Here is a 19,822-nt window from a genome sequence, read left to right on the forward strand (position 1 = left end):
CCGTGTAACGAGAGGGGGGGGGGGTCAAAAACCGTCTAAAATCGCGTCACGTCATTTATGGACGGCCCCTAACTTCCATGAGATGTCATCCAGAGTCGGCACGATGTCAGGAGATCTTCCTGGTGCTTGTTTTAAGTTCTTCAGGTGCGCACAACAACAACCGCCATTCGCCACTAAGTGGTGGTGACGGCGCTTGTGCCAGGCTATGTGCACGTTAAGGCCACGTGAAGTGTCGAACACCCGCTGACAGGAGGTCACGGGACAGACCCAGGTGCCATGGGTTGACTGAGATGACTGGCCGATGCACCACCTGTACCCCCCACTGTGCCAACTTGCTGTGTTTTATCCACCCGGCACTCTGCTCATTGTTGTGAGCGTCGCTCCTCTGCCCTCCGCGCGCATACACACAGCCCTACTTTGTGTCCTGCCATAGATTGAGGCACCCATCTATACTATCGGGAAGCCAATCGTGCAAGCCTGAGTAATCCCTTTGCACCTCTTACGTAGCCACGCAACACGCTGGACATTCCCCGTGTCGGGTTCACGTTTAGCAAGAAGTGTCGGAACGCGGAGGTGTCCTTAAATAGAGCATCCGAAAATTTAGTTGCACGAAAGCCACTTCGTGTACCCTGGTGCTGGCGTCAAATTTAAAGATCATGAGCAGCGGGAGGGATGCATGTCAGGCATTCAGCTGGTGCTCCGCGGTGGCTAGGAGACGTTAACTACCTCGCCTGGTATACAGGTCGTGGGTTCGATCCCGACCTTCACGCCTTGTGTATATTTGGAGTTTGCGTGTCTTTCTCATCATCATCACTGTAGCTAGATGTTAGCTGCCTTACCTGGTATACAGGAGGCCGTGGGTTCTATACCACCCCTTGACGCCTGCTGTATATTTGGAGTTTGCACGTTCTCCCCGTGGTCGTGTGGGTGTTTCTCTGGGTTGCTCCGGTTTTTTTCCTCCACATTTCGTACCAACATTACGGGTTTAGAGCATTTGGCTGCTGATATACATTTCCACGTGATTATGATAAGCCCACTTCGCTGACCTGCTATCATTTGTGATAGCAGCTGAGTGGGGCCTTACCTGGTAAAATAAACAAATAGTTTGCAGTTTATATCGTTGGGGAAAGAATCACCTTAAAACATCTCTCCTCTCCAGGCAGGCTAATACTTATCGGTCAAGCATTGAGCCTTCATGATAGCCTCCTCATTGACCCAGTAATAATGGTGAGAATATTCAACGTACAAGGACTCCTCTATTTACGAACATTCGACTTTTTCAGAGATATAAACAAACCTGGTCCGTACGTCCAGTTGCCTGTTTGAACCGAGACATAAGTTCAATAGATGGCGGTGGTGTCATCTACATTTTCAGAACGTGAAGAGCCAGTGACATCTACATCTACATGAGATTATACAACTTTTAAAGCCATTCCCCGTACAACACTTTTGGAATAGACGGGAGTAACGTTTATACTTACGAACAAATCGACTTACGAACAGACCTCTGGAACCTAACTCGTTCCTAAGTAGAGGAGTTCCTGTACTCATTTTGGTCGAGGGACATACATTGTGCACGGTCAACCAAGACGGAGGGTAATTCTCTCGGCTGTTTTTTTTTTCAAATTTATTCAGGATGTACAAAATTCTGTAACACGAACGCAACATGTCACCATTTGACGAGCGCAGCATAGGTTGGCACAGCCAGATCTACACTTGAGTTTCACGTACGTAACAACAACAGAGACAAAATGTTCTCGAGATAATAAAAAACACAATAACATCTGGTGAGGGTAATTAAATAAAGCAGCTCATTGCGTTCCCAGTGTTTTGCTAACGAGGGTTCAGCTATGCAGCTAGCGTGCGTGGGTGTTTCGGCATTCGAAACGAGGGCCTCAATTTTGTTCTGTCCACCAACATCGGCAAGTGTTCTAAGCAAATACGTTACCCAGTTTAACGGATCATAAAAAAAAAAATACCCGGCCTGGCTCTGTGCGGTCAACAACCACAACCGTGGCTTCTGGCTAACCGAGTGGTGCTTTCAGATGTGCTTCTGCGGCCGTCTGGAACGCTCTTCTGTCCGATATTAGGAAGCCCCTGGAGCAATGCACTTTTAAATCATCATCTAAATTGACAAACTCATTTATTTTCTTAGAACTGCTTTTTGTGTTTAGTCCTATTAGCACGGTTGGCTACATACGGCGGTGCGAAATAAATTCAACGTACACACACACAAGATCATAGTGCCACTGACGATTGTATGTGAAAACGATGCAATGGAAATTAAAATTTACACCGCATTTAAATGCAACGTTTAACCTCATGATGCTGCACAAGATTAGCGTGCTGTGTGGGAACAGTGGTCTCGAACCTTCAGTGGAAGAAAAAACGGTCTCGAACTTAGACTCATACAGGTCTGTGTGTCTGTGTGTGTGGGGAGGGGGTGGAGTTTGCCGAGAGAGGGGGTGAACCATAATAGAAGTGTTTGAGTTAAATCGCATAAATATAAATGTGTCATTAAACTCACCACCACCCGACAGCCAATTAGCAAGGTTTGTCACGTGAACAAAACGTGACAATTAGTTACAACCCAAAAACCTGTTATGGATAAACCCACAACATTTACAATTCGAGTACAACGTTTCGCCAATAATTACAACCAGCATCATCAGGCGACAGCCAGATCTTGAAATGCAATGCACTTCTATTATGGAGAGGGGGTGGAGTTCCAAACGACAGAAGCGACTTCCCCATTCAGTGGTGGGTGGGATTTGCAAGGGGGGTTTTGAGAGGGCACTGTTACAAAATACAATGAATCCGCGACAGAATCAATGATAAATTATGTTAATGTATAATGTATAAGGAAGCCAATCAGCGTCAAGGGCGGCCTAATGTGGGCTTTTTCGATCCACAAATCGTCACTTTAGATCCAGATATCATTCATGCTTTATCTGTGCTCAATCGGTGCTCGAGCACGGATCAAGCATGGATCAAGCTTTGTATCGTAACAAAAATCTATCGATTCCTGTTTAAGTATTCCTTATATGGGCAAAGCCATGTCCAATTATTCCACATATGGGCCTAAACATTAACATAATGTATCATTCATTCTGTCACGGATTCATCTTATCCTGTTACAACTGCTTGCAAAGACAAGGCCATAAAGAAAGCTGCAGTCTCTGGTGTAGGCCAACCAGTTTCAAACACAAAACATTATAATGATCAGAACCATGTTTGTTTGCATGTTCACCACAAGGACTGTGCGCTTAATGCAAACTTGATGATGCCTTGCAATAGGTGTGTGTCTATTTAGTGTTTGAACATCTTAACGGTGGCTGTGAGATGTCAACTACCTCGCCTGCTATACAGGAGGTCGTGGGTTCGATCCCGACCCCAGACTCCTGCTGCTGTATATTTGGAGTTTGCGTGTCTCTCTCTCCCTGAAGTCACTTGGATTTTTCTCCGGGTCCTCCGATTTTGTCCTTCCACATTTATAAACACACGCATTTAGAGTAAATTTGGCCGCTATCAATTTCCTGTTTTACTGCCAGAAAGGACATGACGCCGATTCTTATTTTTATCACCATTTTTTTGATACTGGGAAGAAAAAAAAGATCTCGTACATACAAGTTGTACTGCTGTGCAAAGTGGCCTGTGACTCAATGCCCAAACAAAGTATGTCAAGCTTAACGGAGTGGTTCTTTGCCTCGACAATTATCGGGTTCATTTAATAATTGGTTGGTTATCGACAATCTCCCAATGACAACTCGTTTTGTGGCGTTGCCACATCCCCCGCTTTCACCGCTGTCTTTCCGACTTCAGTCGGGCTGCTGTTTTGTGCGTGCGTGTGTGAGCGAGTGTAAACACAAGCAGCATTTGGATCACCGCCCGCGGTGTCCTGACTCGCACAAAGACAAAGATCCCCATGTAGCCTTAACAGACTGTTGGGGCAAGTGCTGTTAGCGAGTAGCACCGATGAAGGTTGGCACAGCACACGAGGACGTGGGTGACCAGTGCCACGCCCGGCCGCCTTTGTCTCCCCAGTGGTGATGTTTGCACACCGCACCAGGTACTCATTTGAGGCTGAGTCGACCTAGGGGAAGGCCGAGAACCGGTTCAGATTCATCGTCACTGGTATTGGTGGCCGTTTGCGGGAATCCAACCTCAGGTCCCCGGGCTTGGTAGTGCAGCACAGCGCTAACCGCTTGCACTACCGCTCCCCACACGCACACAAATACACACGCAGACACGTACACACACGCACGTGTTCCCAAAGCGGCCGAGAGCTACGGAGGTTCCCGTTCCTCCCGTGACAATAAAGGCGACAGTCGACCTCTGTTTGTTGTTCATCTCTTGTGGGCGGTACGTGCGGAATTGTCCTCCCTTTCGATACTCAAATCACAGTTTTTTTTTTTAAGAGACCAAAGCCAAACCGAACATTTTTCAATGCCCCCCCCTCCCCGCCGCCACCTCCACAGAAATTGTCTGAGTCACAGCGGCGAGGCAGAGCCGGGGCGTTTCCTCGCAAACGGGGGGGGGGGGGGGGGGAACGTTGTACATGCGTTCAGATCTTCGTCCCCCCAGAATCCACCAATGATGATGAACCTCTATGGAAGCCACGAATCCAGTTGTCATTCGAGGTGAAGAGGTGTGATGTTTCCCCACGCACCGCAGGAATGTGATGGACTTTTTCTACCACCAGGCTCTGGACTACCCAATGGATAGTGCATGGGCCTGAGGTTCGCATTTCAGCTTCAGGACGCTTGGGGGACTTGACTCTGGCCGTGTTGCTGCTTCTGTGGGAGGTCGTTTCTTCATAAGTGACCTGGCCTGGCGCAGGCACCTTGGTGAGTGTCACCGCGCCACTTAGTGGCGAATGGTGGCTGTTTGTTGGTGTTGTTCACGTTTCATCAGTGGGTGGGGAGCGGTTGTGGTGCAGCGCCACGAACCCCGGTGACCCGAGTTCGATTCCTGCGCACGGCCAACACCGTGTGACGATTATCTGAACCGGTTCTAGGACTCCCTGAGGTCGACTCAGCCTCAAGTAAGTACCCGGTGCGGTGTGTAGTAGACATCGCCACTGGGGGAGCCGAAGGCGGCCGGGCGTGGTATTTGCCAACCCACCCCCTCGTGCGCCATTCTGTCCATCATAGGCGCTGCTGCTCACAACTTGCCCCGACAGTCTGTTGCAGGCTACACGGGGGATCTTTGACTTTGTGGTGTTTCGTCAATGTCACCACCATGCCGCGAACACATCCGGAGAGTGCGTTCGCTCGCCCAGATCGAGGAACGGGGGAGAAACTAAAAATAATCATAAAAAAATAAACCTCTGAAAAGTTAAATCGCGGCTCCCTCCCTCGGGTGAACGCAGCGGTGGAGCCGTGATGCATCGCGGCTGGGGCCATTCCCGCCCAGAACGACGATGCTCACTTGCTCGCTCCCAGGGTGGTGTCTCCCCAACTCCTGCAACGCCCCGCTCAGGCGTCGTCATCGTCGTAGCTGCTGGCCCGGCCCGACAGCCGGGCATAGAGCGGCGAGAGCAGGAAGCGGGGGTACGAGTCGCGCTCCATGAGGCCGTAGATCCGCTTCTGCGCCGGCTCGAACGCCCCCGGAGCCGCCCCCGGGAGCCCGGCCTCCGTGGCGTCCCTCGTCAGGCAATCGAGGTTCACCTGCGGGAGCGTGGGATAAATGGTGACATTGAAATGGGATATTGCAGAGACAATCCTCGCTTTTTGTCTTCCGCTTGCTTGTTTGGTTGTCCTTGGCTACGTACGGTGGTGCAAAACAAGTTCAATGTACATACATCCAGTTGATACTTAAAGGCGCCACGGTGGCTATTAGATGGGTTCGATCCAGACCCAAACGATGCCTGCTGCTGTATATTTGTAGTTTGCTTTTCTCTCTATCATCATCGTCATTCCAGTGCCTAGGAGATGTTAACTACCTCGCCTGGTATACAGGAGGTCGTGGGTTCGATCCCGACCCTGACGTTTGCTGTATATTTGGAGTTTGCGTGTGTCTCTCTCCCCATGGCCGAATAGATTTTTTCTCCATGTTTTTCTCTCTACATTTACAATCATGCATTTAGAGTATTTGGCTGCTATAAATTTCCATACAATAAGCCACTTTGTTGAGCTATCGTTTGTGGCCAGGTCTCTTCTGAAAAAACAAAGACAGGGCTGGTAGTGCAGCACAGCGCAAACCGCTTACACCACCACTCCCCACAAAAAAATACAAACATCCCCCGTATAGCCTTAACAGACTGTTGGGGCAAGTGCTGTTAGCGAGCACCTATGAAGGCCGGCATGGCACACGAGGGGGTGGGTGGGCCAGCACCACGCCCGGCCGTATTTATCTTCCCAGTGGCGACGTTTTTCACATGGCACCGGGTACTTATTTGAGGACGAGTCGACCTAGGGGAGGCCTTGAATCGGTTCAGATAATCGTCACTGGTTTTGGCCGTGAGCGGGAATCGAACTTGGGTCACGGGGCTTCGTAGCGCAGTGAGCTCGCCACTACACCACCGCTCCCCACACCACAACACACAGCAGTAGACAGTCAGATTTTAAGCCATCGCGTTCTGACGCACACAAGTTGTTATCTTTGAATAAGGGACACTGTCTGGAATGTTGCCTAGTATACAATATTTATACATACACTTTTTTTTCCTTCTTAAGGTGTCATCATTGATGAACGCGTTGTGTTTGTTACGTAAGAAAGTTGGACCCGGGAATGCATTCCATAAATGGAAAACGTGGCCAGGCACACACCAAAGACAAAGATCCCCCGTATAGCCTGAATACACTGTTGGGGCAAGTGCTGTTAGCGAACACCTATGAAGGCCAGGACAGCACACGAGGGGGAAGGGTGGCCAGCACCACGTCTGGTCGCCTTAGTCTGCCTAGTGGCGATGTTTACTACACACCGCACCAGGTACTCATTTGAGTCTGAGTCGACCTAGGAGAGGCCCAGGACCGGTTCAGATAATCGTCACTGGTTTCAATCGTGAGCGGGAATAGAACTCTGGTGGCTGGGGTTCATAGCACAGCATGCTAACTGTTACACCACCACTCCGCACACACACCACGCACACGCACGCGGAGTCCCGACTCTTATTTGGCTCACCTCCTTAGGAGCGTGGTTGGCAATGAACTGCGAGTAGATCTTGCGTGCCCGCGCCAGGCGCTTGGACTCGGCCTTCATGCGCTTGAACTCCTCGCACGCCAGCCAGAACTCCAGGTTCTCCTCGCTGAACTCCGTGCGCAGGAAAGCGAGGAATGCCACCCGCCCATCTGTGGAAGGAAACAAATTAAACTGCGGCCCCCCGGAAGAAGAGAGAGAGAGAGAAGAAGAAAAAAGACGACAACTCTTTAAATCGTTACGCTCGCCACCAAGCTGAGACATTCCGGACGCGCCCGTCGACCTAAAGTCCTCCCGCGGGAATGCGTCAGAATCTCGCAAGCCAAGCGGATTGAGGCTGGATCATTGCTGGATGGAAAAAAACAAGAGTAGGATTTTACCCTTTCTGCCAATGAAACAGGAGTTGTGTTTAGATGTTCAAACACCATACAACCACTCAACCCGAGCTACAAATCCTCTGATACTTGCTTCGTCTTTGTTGTCAGTTTCAAAGACAAATGCGTACGTGATTTTTTTTTTATCAGAGCATGGTTGCTTGCATGTTTTGCCGCGAGTAATCTGTGTGGGCAGTGCAGACTTGATGCCTTGGAATAGGTGTCTCTATTCAGTATTTGAACATCTTAACGGTGGTAATCAGGATGTCGTGGGTTTGATACCAATCCGAACGCCTGCTGTATTTTTGGAGTTTGAGTGTCGCTCTCTCCCCGTGGTCACGTGGATTTTTCTCCGGGTCCTCCGGATTTTCCCTCCACAGTTGGAATCAACGTGCGTTCAAGCTATTTGGCTGCTATAAATTTACACGCGATAAGCCACTTTGTTGAGCTATCGTTAGTGGCCAAGTCGCTTCTGAAAAAAACCTCTACTAAACTTAAACTAAACTATTATTTTTATTTGACCAGGCAAGGGCCCACTGGGCTGTCTATCTCTTTTTCAGAAGCCCTGGCCTGGCTATTACAATGATAGCCCAACGAAGTGGCCTACCATCAAGTGAAAATGTATAGCAGCAATATACTCTAAAATGCACATCTCAGTGTGTCCTTAACTGGTAAAATAAAAAATAGTTTGTAGTTTCGAGCTACATTGTAGGCAGCAAACGGCAGTGCGGGAAAATGTATATTGTACTGTACTTCTGTGCTCCACTCATCTATGCCTCACACCGTCACCAAGTCGTGCTGACCAGGGTGGTCATCGAAGTATTATCGATACAGCCTCTATAGCTCGCCGTCATCCAGCCACTTGGCAAAATGCCGTAACTTTTACAGATGTCTGCGGGTGCGATGTGATGTGTGTGTGTGAGAAATGCTAAAGAGGCCAAGATAATCAAATCGGGCTTTGATCTCCTGTCAGCACATTGATACGGCAGGTTGAGGCGCCTGCGATGAGCACAGCTGTACGTGCGTGCGTGCTGCACTTCTTTGAGCACCGTACGTAGCCAACCGTGCTCATCGGTGGTGGCTGTTGGCTACGTACGGTGCCAAAAAAGCTCAACTAAGACAAAGATCGCCCCTATAGCCTTAACAGACTGTTGGGGCAAGTGCTGTTCGCGAATAGCACGACACACGAGGGAGTGGGTGGCCAGCACCACACCCGGACGCCTTTGTCTCCCAAGTGGCAATGTATACTCCACACCGCACCAGGCCCTCATTTGCGGCGGAGTCGACCTAGGAGAGGCCCAGGACCGGTTCATATAATCGTCATCGGTGTTGGGGGCCGCGAGTGGGAACCGAACTCGGGCCGCAGTGGTTCGTAGCGCAGTGCGCTAACCACTGCACCACAACTCCCCCCCCACATACATGTACAAGCGAGCGCGAGCGCATGTGGTCCCACAATCTCGCCACGCATCCCAGCCGTTTCCAGAGCCTCTGATCTCGACTCACATTTATGGCTGAGCAGTCGGTCCAGGGACTCGCTCCACGCTCTGGCTTCTTTGATGGACACCCTGTCCAGAGAGAGAGAGACAGAGAGGAAAGACAACGTGGCCTTTAAGAACGGAACAGGGCACGACGAAGCGTCATCACCGGCGTTCATTCGCGTCATCTCCTTCAACTTTAAAGAAGACGTAGTCTCAGTCCAATTTACGACGGCCTGCAACATGAACATTTACGTTTGGCTGTCACCCATCCTGACACTGCTCAGGCTCAAATCCCTGCTGATCTGGCTTCATTGCTGGCGCTCTGGTAGTTGGCTTGGGAAAGGCAGGTTACTGCCGCCCGCTTCATCCAATATTAAATCAGCAACACGTGTGTTGCCACAGCAGAACTCTTCCTCTTAACTACCCTTGTAAAACTAAAATAAAATTAAACAAAGTTTTTTTGTTTTACCAGGAAGGGCCCCACTACTGTGTGGCTGTGTAACTCTTTTTGCAGAAGCGATCCTCACAAATGATAGCTCGACGAAGTTGGCTTATCACGTGGAAATTTAGAGCAGCCAATTACTCTCAACCCGGGGGGGGGGGGTCACTCTCTCCTAACCTCGCATTTCCCACGACTAAAATATCTCCCACCTCTACGACAACAACACCACCACAATCACCACCACAATCACCAACGCCGCCGCCAACGCTGCCACCACCGCCAATTTATTTCGCACCGTACGTAGCCAACCATGCTAATCTGAGGTGTGGGCGAAGGACAACAAACTAAACGCAAAAAGCAGTTCTGAAGAATTTAGTTTTCGATTTAAAAGTGCATCATAGCTCCCTGTGGCTTCCTAATATTGGAAGGGAAGAGCGTTCCAGACGGCCGCAGAAGCAGCGCATCTGAAAGCGCCGTGCGACGATGCTGCGGTGACCACCGCCTTTGTTCGATGGTCTGTCAACGGCCGCTATGAGGATGACGACCGGAGTTCGTGTGATGATGGTTTATTGCTCCCGAATGAGATCGGCGAGGTATCGCGGTTCACTCGTGGCAAGCGCTTTGTGCGTGTGATGAGCGCGATCGTCAGCATAGGAACCCCCTGGGCTGTTGGGGAGGGCCACTGCACTTTTGCTTATCCGGTTCGTGCCCAACGCCAAATCGCCATGCGGACGCAAACCTCCCAAGTGGCAGCTGCCACGGTCTCCCTCCCCTCCCTCGTTCTCCTGCTAAGTAAAGTAAGACTTGATTTGAAGCTTTCGTGACTGCAGGAATCCATACTCTTTGGTTTTTTCGGTAAAGTCATGTAGGTATAAAAATAAAACAGTCTGCATCAGCAGCAGGCCATGCTTTCCCACCTGATGACGGACGCTTGTGTTGCGCCCGAAACGTCGTTATTTATTTTATTTTAATACCTATGTGACTTTACCGAAAGAACCAAAGAGTAAAGTAAGACTCTCAATTATCCGTGCATGGTTTATCCGATTTGCGGGTTAACCGTGCACCTGACATTTAGGCGGGAATTCATAATTTGTGGATTTTCCCCTGAAGCCCAAATTAATAATCTACAAACAGTTGTACATTGTTATTATTGTACATATTTACTACAAGGCACGTGGTGCTTAAACCGAACAAATATGTTGCTCCGGTTAGTCCGAAATCCATGCAGTCGCCTCTACAGTACAGTTGTCTTGCCTCACGGCAGATGTGGAGCGTGCGTTCACAGGAAGTTCCTGTTTTTTTATGCTAATGTTGGTCACGTGACCAGGAAGTGACGATGTTAGATTTCCACTGTACCACGCGGGCGTCAGCCATTACACAGATAAGTCAAGATTGCGGCACGCATCGCATCTCAGTGAGACCACAGCCGCACTTGTCCATTGTGGGAGCTTAAGAAGCATTATCTGTAAGTTGTTTATATTCCTATAATATTGGAAATGCTGTTGTAATGTTGGAATGACCGTTATAGCAATGTAAATGCCTTTATGGTGCCGTTAAGTTGTTGTAGTAAATACGAGGCCTAGTTAGTAACGAAGCCTGTGACTTTCCTTAGTGTGGATGTTACTTGTGATTTAGTAGGTCGAGTCAGACTTGTGCCTATGTTGCGATCCTGAGAGTGATGACGAAGTATCTCATCCACAGTTTAGTGTTAAGTGTAATGCTGTACATTTGGGGTGCAGTGGGATGAATACACTATGTGCCTGTATGCAACGCACCAGCTTGTGCCTTTGTCTAGTTGTTCAGGGGTAATGTGGGGGCCTGGTCCTTCCAGGATCTATTGTTATCTAAGACAATGTTCTGATGCTGTGGTGTTCATTGTGTGGGTGTTTCCGGATTATAACAGATGCTGTATCTGTGTTTTCTCACCAGTTTTACCTGTTACAATCAATAAATGACGATCGGAGTTGGACGGTCATCCTGGCTCCGAGAGTTTATTGAACACATGGTTATCTACTCGACTAGCGGTGCAACGCAGCGCACGGCGAGGCCGAGATAACAGTAGTTGCAATATCTTTACAACAGTGGAGCAGAGTTTGATTGATGTTGATTGGCTGTGGCTCTGCTGTCATCCCCTTAGTGGGCAGACTCTTTTGCTGGGCGGGAGCAGGAAAGTGTTATTATCACTGAGCACGCACATAATTGATCAGTCGATCATTGGTATTTGTTCAGAATGTATACGAGTGGTTTTTGGCATAGAGATCCGTGGAAAATGGTAAAGTTTTTGGATTATCGGCGTCGTTAGCGCGGGCGATCGAGAGTCGGACTGCGGCGCCATTCACACGACGGGGGGCCTGGCTAGCGCTTGGCAACACAATCCCAGTTCAAGTAAAACAACAACAACCCTTAGCGTTAAAACTAACATGGGGGGAGAACAACCCCTACCCCTGACCCATTAACACAGATGGGGAGGGAGACGAGAGTGAAACTCAACGGTGGCTCTTCGGACGAGCCCTCAAAAACCCCCCAGACTGACGTCAGCATCCTTAACGAGGCGGTCGGCCCACTGAACTCTCTTATCGGCCGCTGCCGTGAGGTGCTTGGTGGCCGGTTGGCGGTGGCGGCTCCACTAGAGGCTTCACTGGACTCACCGCGGAGGCTTGGCGGTGGACAGCGCCGTGTCCGTGTGCTGCTGCTGCTGGTGGCTGCTGTTGTTGTCGTTGGAGGCGGCGGCCCCACGCCTCCTCAAGAACAGCAGCTTCCTCATGGCTCCCGCGCTCCTCTGACGTCGTGGCACGAAGAGCGTTCCTTCACCAAGATCGAGAGAAGTGCCAATTGCCGGGCCCTACTGGCGGCGCTGTCAGAACAACGAGAAGAAGAAGAGACATTTTTAGTTTCGAATTCGGTAAAAAAAACTCAATATTTTGTAACGTAGTAATGTAACGTAGTGATGTAACGTCCTGATGTAACGTAGTGATGCGACGTCCTGATGTAACGTAGTAATGTAACGTCCTGATGTAACATCGTGATGTAACATCGTGATATAACGTAGTGTTGTAACGTAGTGCTGTGACGCAGTAATGTAACGCAGTGAAACATAATTCGCTTCAAATGACGAGTAGTAGCTCTGGTGAAAGAATGTGGGGGACGTAGAGATCCCCTTGTATTTATTTCACGAGAGAATGCGTCAATGACATTGCAAATCGGGACTTACTACGGAGCTGTAGTAGCTGCAAATGTTTTAGCGAAGACTGAGAGTGTGAAACCGTGAGAGGGTAACGACGTGATGTGGATGAGGGCCGATAGCAGGCCACGATATACAATAATCAAATATACAGGGGACTCCTCAAGTTATGAACATTCGACGTACGAACTTTCAGAGATATGAACAAACCTGGTCCGTATATCCAGTTGCCTGTTTGGACTGAGAGTCGTAAGTTCAACCGCCAAACAATAGATGGCAGTAGTGGCATCTACATCTGCAGAACATGAATAACCAGTGGCATCTACATCTGCAGAATGTGAAGAACCAGTGGCATCTACATCTGCAGAACACGAAGAACCAGTGGCATCTACATCTGCAGAATGTGAAGAACCAGTGGCATCTATATCTGCAGAATGTGAAGAACCAGTGGCATCTATATCTACAAAACATGAAGAACCAGTGGCATCTACATCTACAGAACGTGAAGAACCAGTGGCATCTACATCTACAGGAGATTATTAAACTTTTAAAGCAATTTCCCGTGTTTAGTGTACATGCCGTACAACACGTTTGGAATCGACAGGAGTAACATTGGACGCCAACAATTCGACTTACGAACAGACCTCTGGAATCTAACTCTTTCCTAATTTGAGGAGTCCCTGCAATAATAATAATGTTTCATTACCCCCACTTAGATGAGTCGAATCACCGCTCAGAGTTGTGCGGTGGGCGCAGCAGTCCTGGGCGTCCCCTAGGTCGACTCAGCCTAAAATGAGTACCCGGTGCAATGTGTAAGCATCGCCAACAGGGAGACAAAGGCGGCCGGGCATGGGGCTGGCCACGCACCCCTTCGTGTCCCGTGCCGGCATTCGTAGGTGCTACTCGCTAACAGCACTTGCTCCAACAGTCTGTTACAGGCTACACGGGGTATCTTTGTCTTTGTCGCGTCGTCCGATGTTGGGCGGTAACTTGTTAAATCGATGCGACCAAAGTGGCTGAGCTGGTATATCTCGGTGTGCGTGTATGTGTGTACGTGTGTGTGCACGTGTGCGCGTGTGTGCGTATGTGTGTCTGTGTGTGTGCGTATGTGTGTGCGTGTGTGTATGTGTACGTGTGTGTGTGTACGTGTCTGTGTGTGTGTACGTGTGTGTGTCTGCGTCTGTGTGTAAGTGTGTGTGTGTACGTGCGTGCGTGTGTGCGTTCAACATAAATACAGTGTGATGATAAAAACAAGAATAGGCTTTATATTTGCTGGCAATACAACAGGTGTTAAACTACGAGGTATTTTTTTTATTGTTACCAGGCAAGGGCCCCACTGAGCTGCTGTGTCGCTGGTTTTCAGACGCCCTGACCTGGCCATCACGAATGACAGCAGCTCTACCACGTGGCTTGTCATCATCGTCATCACGTGGACAATTGCAGCAGGAGCCAAATACTCCAAACGCATAGAGACCCATAGAGACACAGAGACACGTACAGAACCAGAGGCACATAGACACGTACAGAACCATAGAGACACATAGAGGCACATAGACACGTACAGAACCATAGAGGCACATAGACACGTACAGAACCAGAGACACAGAGACACGTACAGAACCAAATTCTAACTATTATTTTTACCAGTTAAGGCTCCACTGAGCTGCTCTGTCGCTCTATTTCAGAAGCGGCCTGGCTATCACGAGTGATAGCTCAACGAAGTTGGCTCATCATCACCACCATCATCATCACGTCGATATGGAGAGCAGCAGCCAAGACACTGGAAGACGCGTGGCGTTGATTCTAAATGGAGGGGAAAACCGGAGGACCCGGAGACAACTCGACGCGACTACCACGGGGAGAGAGACACCGCAAACTCCAAATATACAGCAGCAGCAGGGCATCGTCAGGGTCGGGATGGAACCCACGCCGTCCTGTAGACCAGGCGAGGTAGTTAACATCTCATAGCGACCGTGATGATGATGATGAGAGAGACACGCAAACTTCAAATATACAGCAGCAGGCATCGTCAGTGTCGGGCTGGAATCCACGACCTCCTGTAGACCAGGCGAGGTAGTTAACATCTCATAGCCACCGTGATGATGATGAGAGAGACACGCAAACTTCAAATATACAGCAGCAGGCATCGTCAGGGTCGGGATCGAACCCACGACCTCCTGTATACCAGGCGAGGTAGTTAACATCTCCTAGCCACCGTGATGATAATGAGAGAGAGAAAGAGAGACACGCCAACTACATCTATTGCAAGACGTCAGGTCTGCATGAACCACATACGTTGCCTGTGGTGAACATGCAAACAAACATGGCTCTGGTGACAATAATAATGATGATGTTACATGCATTGTCTTTGAAACTGAATGTCCTACACCAGAGACAGCAACCTTCTGTATAGCCTTGTCTCACCACCAGTGTGAGACCAGGGAACACGAAAAGGCGGACAGCACAAGGGCAATGCAAGCATCATAACACCGAGAGCTCGGGTCGAGCAGTAATATCGTGGGATACCTTTCATTGGCAGCATCAAAATGATGGGAAAAAATAAGAATCGGTTGTACATCCATTCTGGCAGTAACAACAGGAGTTAAACACCAAATAGACATAGGCCTAATGCAAGGACATCAAGTCTGCGTTCACCACACAGTACTTTGCGGTTAACAGGCAAACAAATGGTGCAATTAACACGGAGTGGTCGTAGTAGGAAGCTTTCGAGCCCAATATTATCCCCGACAGAGGGTTTGTTTGGGTTGTTGTTGTGGTTGTTGTTGTGGTAAATTGTATATGTTGTAGTGGGTTTACTCTCCAACACACCACTGGTTAGTGCTGAACTAGTATATTACACTATACACTACACTATAATTATATAAGTGTGGGTTTACTCTCTAATACACAACCGGTTGGTGATGAACTAGTATATTACACTATACACTACACTATTATTGTAATTGTAATAATGTGGGTTTACTCTCCAACACACAACCGGTTAGTGATGAACTAATATATTACACTACACACTACATTATAATTGTTAATGTAGTAGTGGGTTTACTCTCCAACACACACCCGGTTAGTGATGAACTAAGTAAGGAATTGGCCACGTTTGTGTTTGCGTGACACAAACCCCTTACTGGTGGGCTGTGTCGGCTGGTGGTGGCGAGTTTAAGGAACACGGTGGCTATGAGATGTTAACTCCCTCGTCTGGTATACAGGAGGTCGTGGGTTCGATCCCGACCCTGACGATGCCTGCTGCTGTATATTTGGAGTTTGCGTGTTTCTCCCATCATCACGGTGGCTAGGAGATGTTAACTACCTCGCCAGGTATGCAGGAGGTCGTGGGTTCGATCACGACCCTGACGATGCCTGCTGCTGTATATTTGGAGTTTGCGCATTATCTATGTACATTCGCGATCTCACCCGACCATCCAATAACCCCCCCCCCACACACAGACAGACAGAGTCGCGCTATTCGCGAACGCGGTGGCCCTTACCGGTGACGGCACGAGTCGTGAGTTTGTTCACCTTGCTGGGGGGGGGCGAGCAGAGGGATGCCCTGTAGGGCACGAGAGAGATACAGGGAGAGAGAGACAGAGAGACCTGGAGAGAGATACAGGGAGAGAGATACGGGGAGAGAGAGACGGGGAGAGAGAGACGGGGAGAGAGAGACGGGGAGAGAGAGACGGGGAGAGAGAGACGGGGAGAGAGATACGGGGAGAGAGATACAGGGAGAGAGATCGTGCACCCTGCACGTCCGTCACACCCGGCGTGTTCCACGGCTGTGAGAGGCGGTTCGCCCCCCCCTCTCTTTATAGACCACGGGGCCGCCAATGACAACTCACGGGGCGGCCAATCCGCCCGCCTCCTCGCCTGCCTGGCCCAACCCCCCTGGGAGGGGAGAGATTGGGCGGTGGTGGGGGGTTGGTGGGGTTGGTGGTGGGGGTGACGGGGGTGGCGGGGGTGGCGGTGGTGGTCGGGGTGGCGGTGGGGGCGGTGGGGGCGGTGGTGGGGGTGGTTGTGGTTGGTTTGACCTCTTCAGAGGGGAAACGCCACTTGTGCAGACAGGAGCTCGTTTGAGTGGGTGCGGTGTTGGGGTTGGGCTCTGGCCCTGATGAAACTTTAAACGAAACGATTGCCTTCTATTGTCATTTTACCAACCAGGTAGGGCCACAAACTGAGCTATAGAACACTGAGACCTTATACTGCTAGGAACCTCCTGGTTACACCAGCCCACAGGGGATTATTGTGTCCGTTCGTCCGTCGTGCAGGGAGGGGCTGGGTGGGGAGGGAGGGGCTGGGTGGGTGGTGGGGGGTGGGACGAGTGGGGCTGGGTGGGGAGGGGCTGGTCACCCCGTGGTGCCCTTATAAAGCTCAACGCTTAACCTACTCACGCCGGCTTGTGCCCGCCCTCACAGTTGGCCATATTTGCGGAATACACCACGCCGCCGTTGACCCTGGCCATTGACCGAGCAACCCAACGTTCCTACCAGCTCCCTCCGCAGGAATGTTTTTTTTTCCAGTATCAAAGTGTAGTGACATATGACGTCACTACCATACCGGGTCTGTACATACATGACGTCACTACCATGTCGGGTCTGTACACACATGACGTCACTACCGTGTCGGGTCAGTTCGGATGACACCACTGCCGGGTCGGGCAGTGCGGAGGCCGTTGACGAGTGCTACGGGGGTCGTGGCAAGCCGTGGCACTCTGAGTGGACACATGACCGGATCAAGGTGGGGGATAGGGGCGCAGGGGGGACCTTGGGGTCACGTGGTTGGGGTCCAGAGCCTTCTCGAGGGTTCGAGAAGGGGGGCGTGGCCGGGGTGTGGCCAGGCCACGCCGGGGAGCTCATAAGCGGGCGCCGCTGAGGGAGCGGGGCTGTTCGTGCCTGGGATGAAGACGCCTCGTGAAGACCGAAACCCACGTCGCCGTGGCCAGCCCTCCTGGCTTGGCCACGCCAAGTAGTACCCGAGTGTGAGTGAGACTAGGACGGTGGTCACCACCACATGTGTTGAGGTGCGATGACTCGGAGGCAGATCTTCATATATATGGGCTTGCGCCAGTTATTTATTAAGGGTTTAGACAACTCGCACGAACCGTCTCTCTCTATTCTTAGCTCGGCTAGCTCCGGTCTCTCTCCCTCGAGTCGGATCGGGGAATCAGCCAACACCGACCGACCGGGGAGAGCAGCACCTCCCATGACTACCGCCAGATTCTCTATCGACTCTCTCTCAGCTCTACCCCTGGATCACTCTTCAACCATCCACCATCCCGGGCTCCCACAGTGACCACGCCCTCGTCACGGGGTCCCCCTAAAGTACCTAGAGGAGACACGACGTCATCGCCCTGCCCAGCGTGCAAGACGTCACGTCCCATGGCGTCATCGCACTAGACAGCGCGCATGACGTCACGTCCTCATATTACTCCTCTACACATGTAAAGTGTGTAACAGTTGTGTGTTAAATAAGTAGTGTTGCCTCCACACGAGTGTGTGCGCCTCTATCGAACCATTACAAAAGTATGAAAACAAATAAGAATAAGTTTATCCTTTCTAGCAATAAAACAGGTGTGTTAAGATGTCTAAACACCAAATATAACCTTTTTGCAATGAAACATGTCTGCATACTTTTTTGTTACTGGGAAAAAAGGTCCCATGTAGCAGCTCACCTCGAGCTATAAATGCATGATAGTTCATTGTCCTTGTGCTTGATTTGAAGCTTTCGCGACTGCAGGAATCCATACTCTTTGGTTCTTTCGGTAAAGTCGACCGCTTGTGTTGCGATCGAAATGTCGTGATTTGTTTTATTTTATTTCTAACTACGTGAATTTACCGAAAGAACCAGAGTATGTCCTTGTGCTGTTCGCCTTTTGGCACTCTCTGGTCTGACACTGGTTGAGACTCGGCAATAAAGAAGGTTGCTGTCTCTGTTGTAGGCCAATCAGTTTCAAAGACAATGCATGTGACATTATTATCAGAGCCAAGTCTGTTTGCATGTTCACCACATGTACCGTGTGTGGTTAATGCGGTACTTGATCCCTTGCAAAAGGTGTTTATTTGGTGTTTGAACATCTTAACACCATTCCTGTTTTATTGCTAGAAAGGTTAAAAACCGATTCTCATTTTTCATACTATGAAGCTGGACAAAGGGTCCCATAATATAGCTGCTCACGCGAGCTATAAATGCTCTGATAGTGGCATTGTCTCTGTGCTGTTCACATTTTGGCGTTTTCTGGTCTGACACTGGTGAGACTAGGCCATAAAGCAGGCTGCTGTCTCTAGTGTAGGCCAATCCGTTTCAAAGATAATGCCATTCATCAGGGGTGGGGAACCTTTTTTCTGCCAAGGGCCATTTGGATATTTACAACATCATTCGCGGGCCATACAAAATTATCAACTTAAAAATGTACCTGTTATATTTGGTCAAACATTTAATTAGCTCACCCCTAATGCGATGGCTGGAACTGCTTCACAGTGGCGAGGCGTGTGATGTTAGCTGGTATTGATGATGTTGCTACTCGCAACTGCTTTTCCAGGTTTGCTCCTAGATGTATTGAATTTCGAGTCCCGCCTGCGGTTTTCTTGGCAGGGCCAGACCCAAATGATTTCGTGGGTCTCGTACGGCCCGCGGGCCTGGACGTTCCCCACCCCTGCAATAATGACCAGAGCATGTTGGTTTGCAGTTTCACCACAAGCACCGCGTGTGCTTCATGCGGTACTTGTTTCCTTGAAGAAGGTTTCTATTTGGTGTTTGAACATCTTAACGACACTCAGAAAGGTTCACCGCCTATTATTTTTTCCATACAATAGAGCTCTGTCCACACATCCTGGCACTGCCCAGGCTCAAGTCCCTGCCGATCTGGCTTCATTGCTGGCGCTCTGGTAGTTGGCTTAGGCAAGGCAGGTTACTGCCGCCCGCTTCATCCAATATTAAATCAGCAACACGTGTTGCCACAGCAGAACTCTGCCCCTTAACTACACTTGTAAAACTAAAATAAAACTAACATATACGTTTTTTTGTATTTTACCAGGAAGGGCCTAACTACTCAGCTGCTGTTATCACAAATGATAACTCGACGAAGTTGGCTCATCATCATCATCACTTGGAAATGTATAGCAGCAGCCAAAGAGTCTAAACGCGCGACGTTGATTTTAAATGTGGAGGGGGGGAAACCAGAAGAGAAAGCGGTGAA

At 49.8% G+C, this 19,822-nt stretch overlaps 1 protein-coding gene across 2 annotated transcripts; it reads right to left on the reverse strand.

The window, feature by feature from the left end:
• Positions 1 to 1,610: 1,610 nt before the first annotated feature.
• Positions 1,611 to 16,396, reverse strand: LOC144737330 (regulator of G-protein signaling 8-like). 2 transcript variants are annotated; one of them, XM_078619991.1, is made up of 5 exons: positions 16,122 to 16,396; positions 12,083 to 12,288; positions 9,018 to 9,079; positions 7,126 to 7,292; positions 1,611 to 5,669 (listed from the first exon to the last, which is right to left on the reverse strand). In XM_078619991.1, exons 2-5 carry the CDS (start codon positions 12,196 to 12,198, stop codon positions 5,478 to 5,480), a joined length of 537 nt encoding a protein of 178 aa, XP_078476117.1. In that variant the 5' UTR covers positions 12,199 to 12,288; positions 16,122 to 16,396; the 3' UTR covers positions 1,611 to 5,477. The 2 variants fall into 2 exon arrangements, with proteins under 2 accessions (XP_078476117.1, XP_078476116.1); XM_078619990.1 differs by lacking the exons at positions 12,083 to 12,288; positions 16,122 to 16,396 and having other exon boundaries at positions 9,018 to 12,067.
• Between the last annotated feature and the right edge of the window lie 3,426 nt (positions 16,397 to 19,822).

This window comes from Lampetra planeri, chromosome 68, assembly GCF_965212315.1.
Source record: "Lampetra planeri chromosome 68, kcLamPlan1.2.h2, whole genome shotgun sequence".
NCBI lineage: Eukaryota > Metazoa > Chordata > Hyperoartia > Petromyzontiformes > Petromyzontidae > Lampetra > Lampetra planeri.

Bases quoted from the DNA above. Each gene is read 5' to 3' on its own strand.
- LOC144737330 (XM_078619990.1), bottom strand. From the start codon at position 9,240: ATGTTCATGTTGCAGGCCGTCGTAAATTGGACTGAGACTACGTCTTCT. The intron at 7,293-9,017 runs GTGAGTCGAGAT...TTCCTTCCACAG, and splicing joins CCGACTGCTCAGCCATAAAT to ATGGGCGGGTGGCATTCCTC. The intron at 5,670-7,125 runs GTGAGCCAAATA...ACGCTCCCGCAG, and splicing joins CCAACCACGCTCCTAAGGAG to GTGAACCTCGATTGCCTGAC.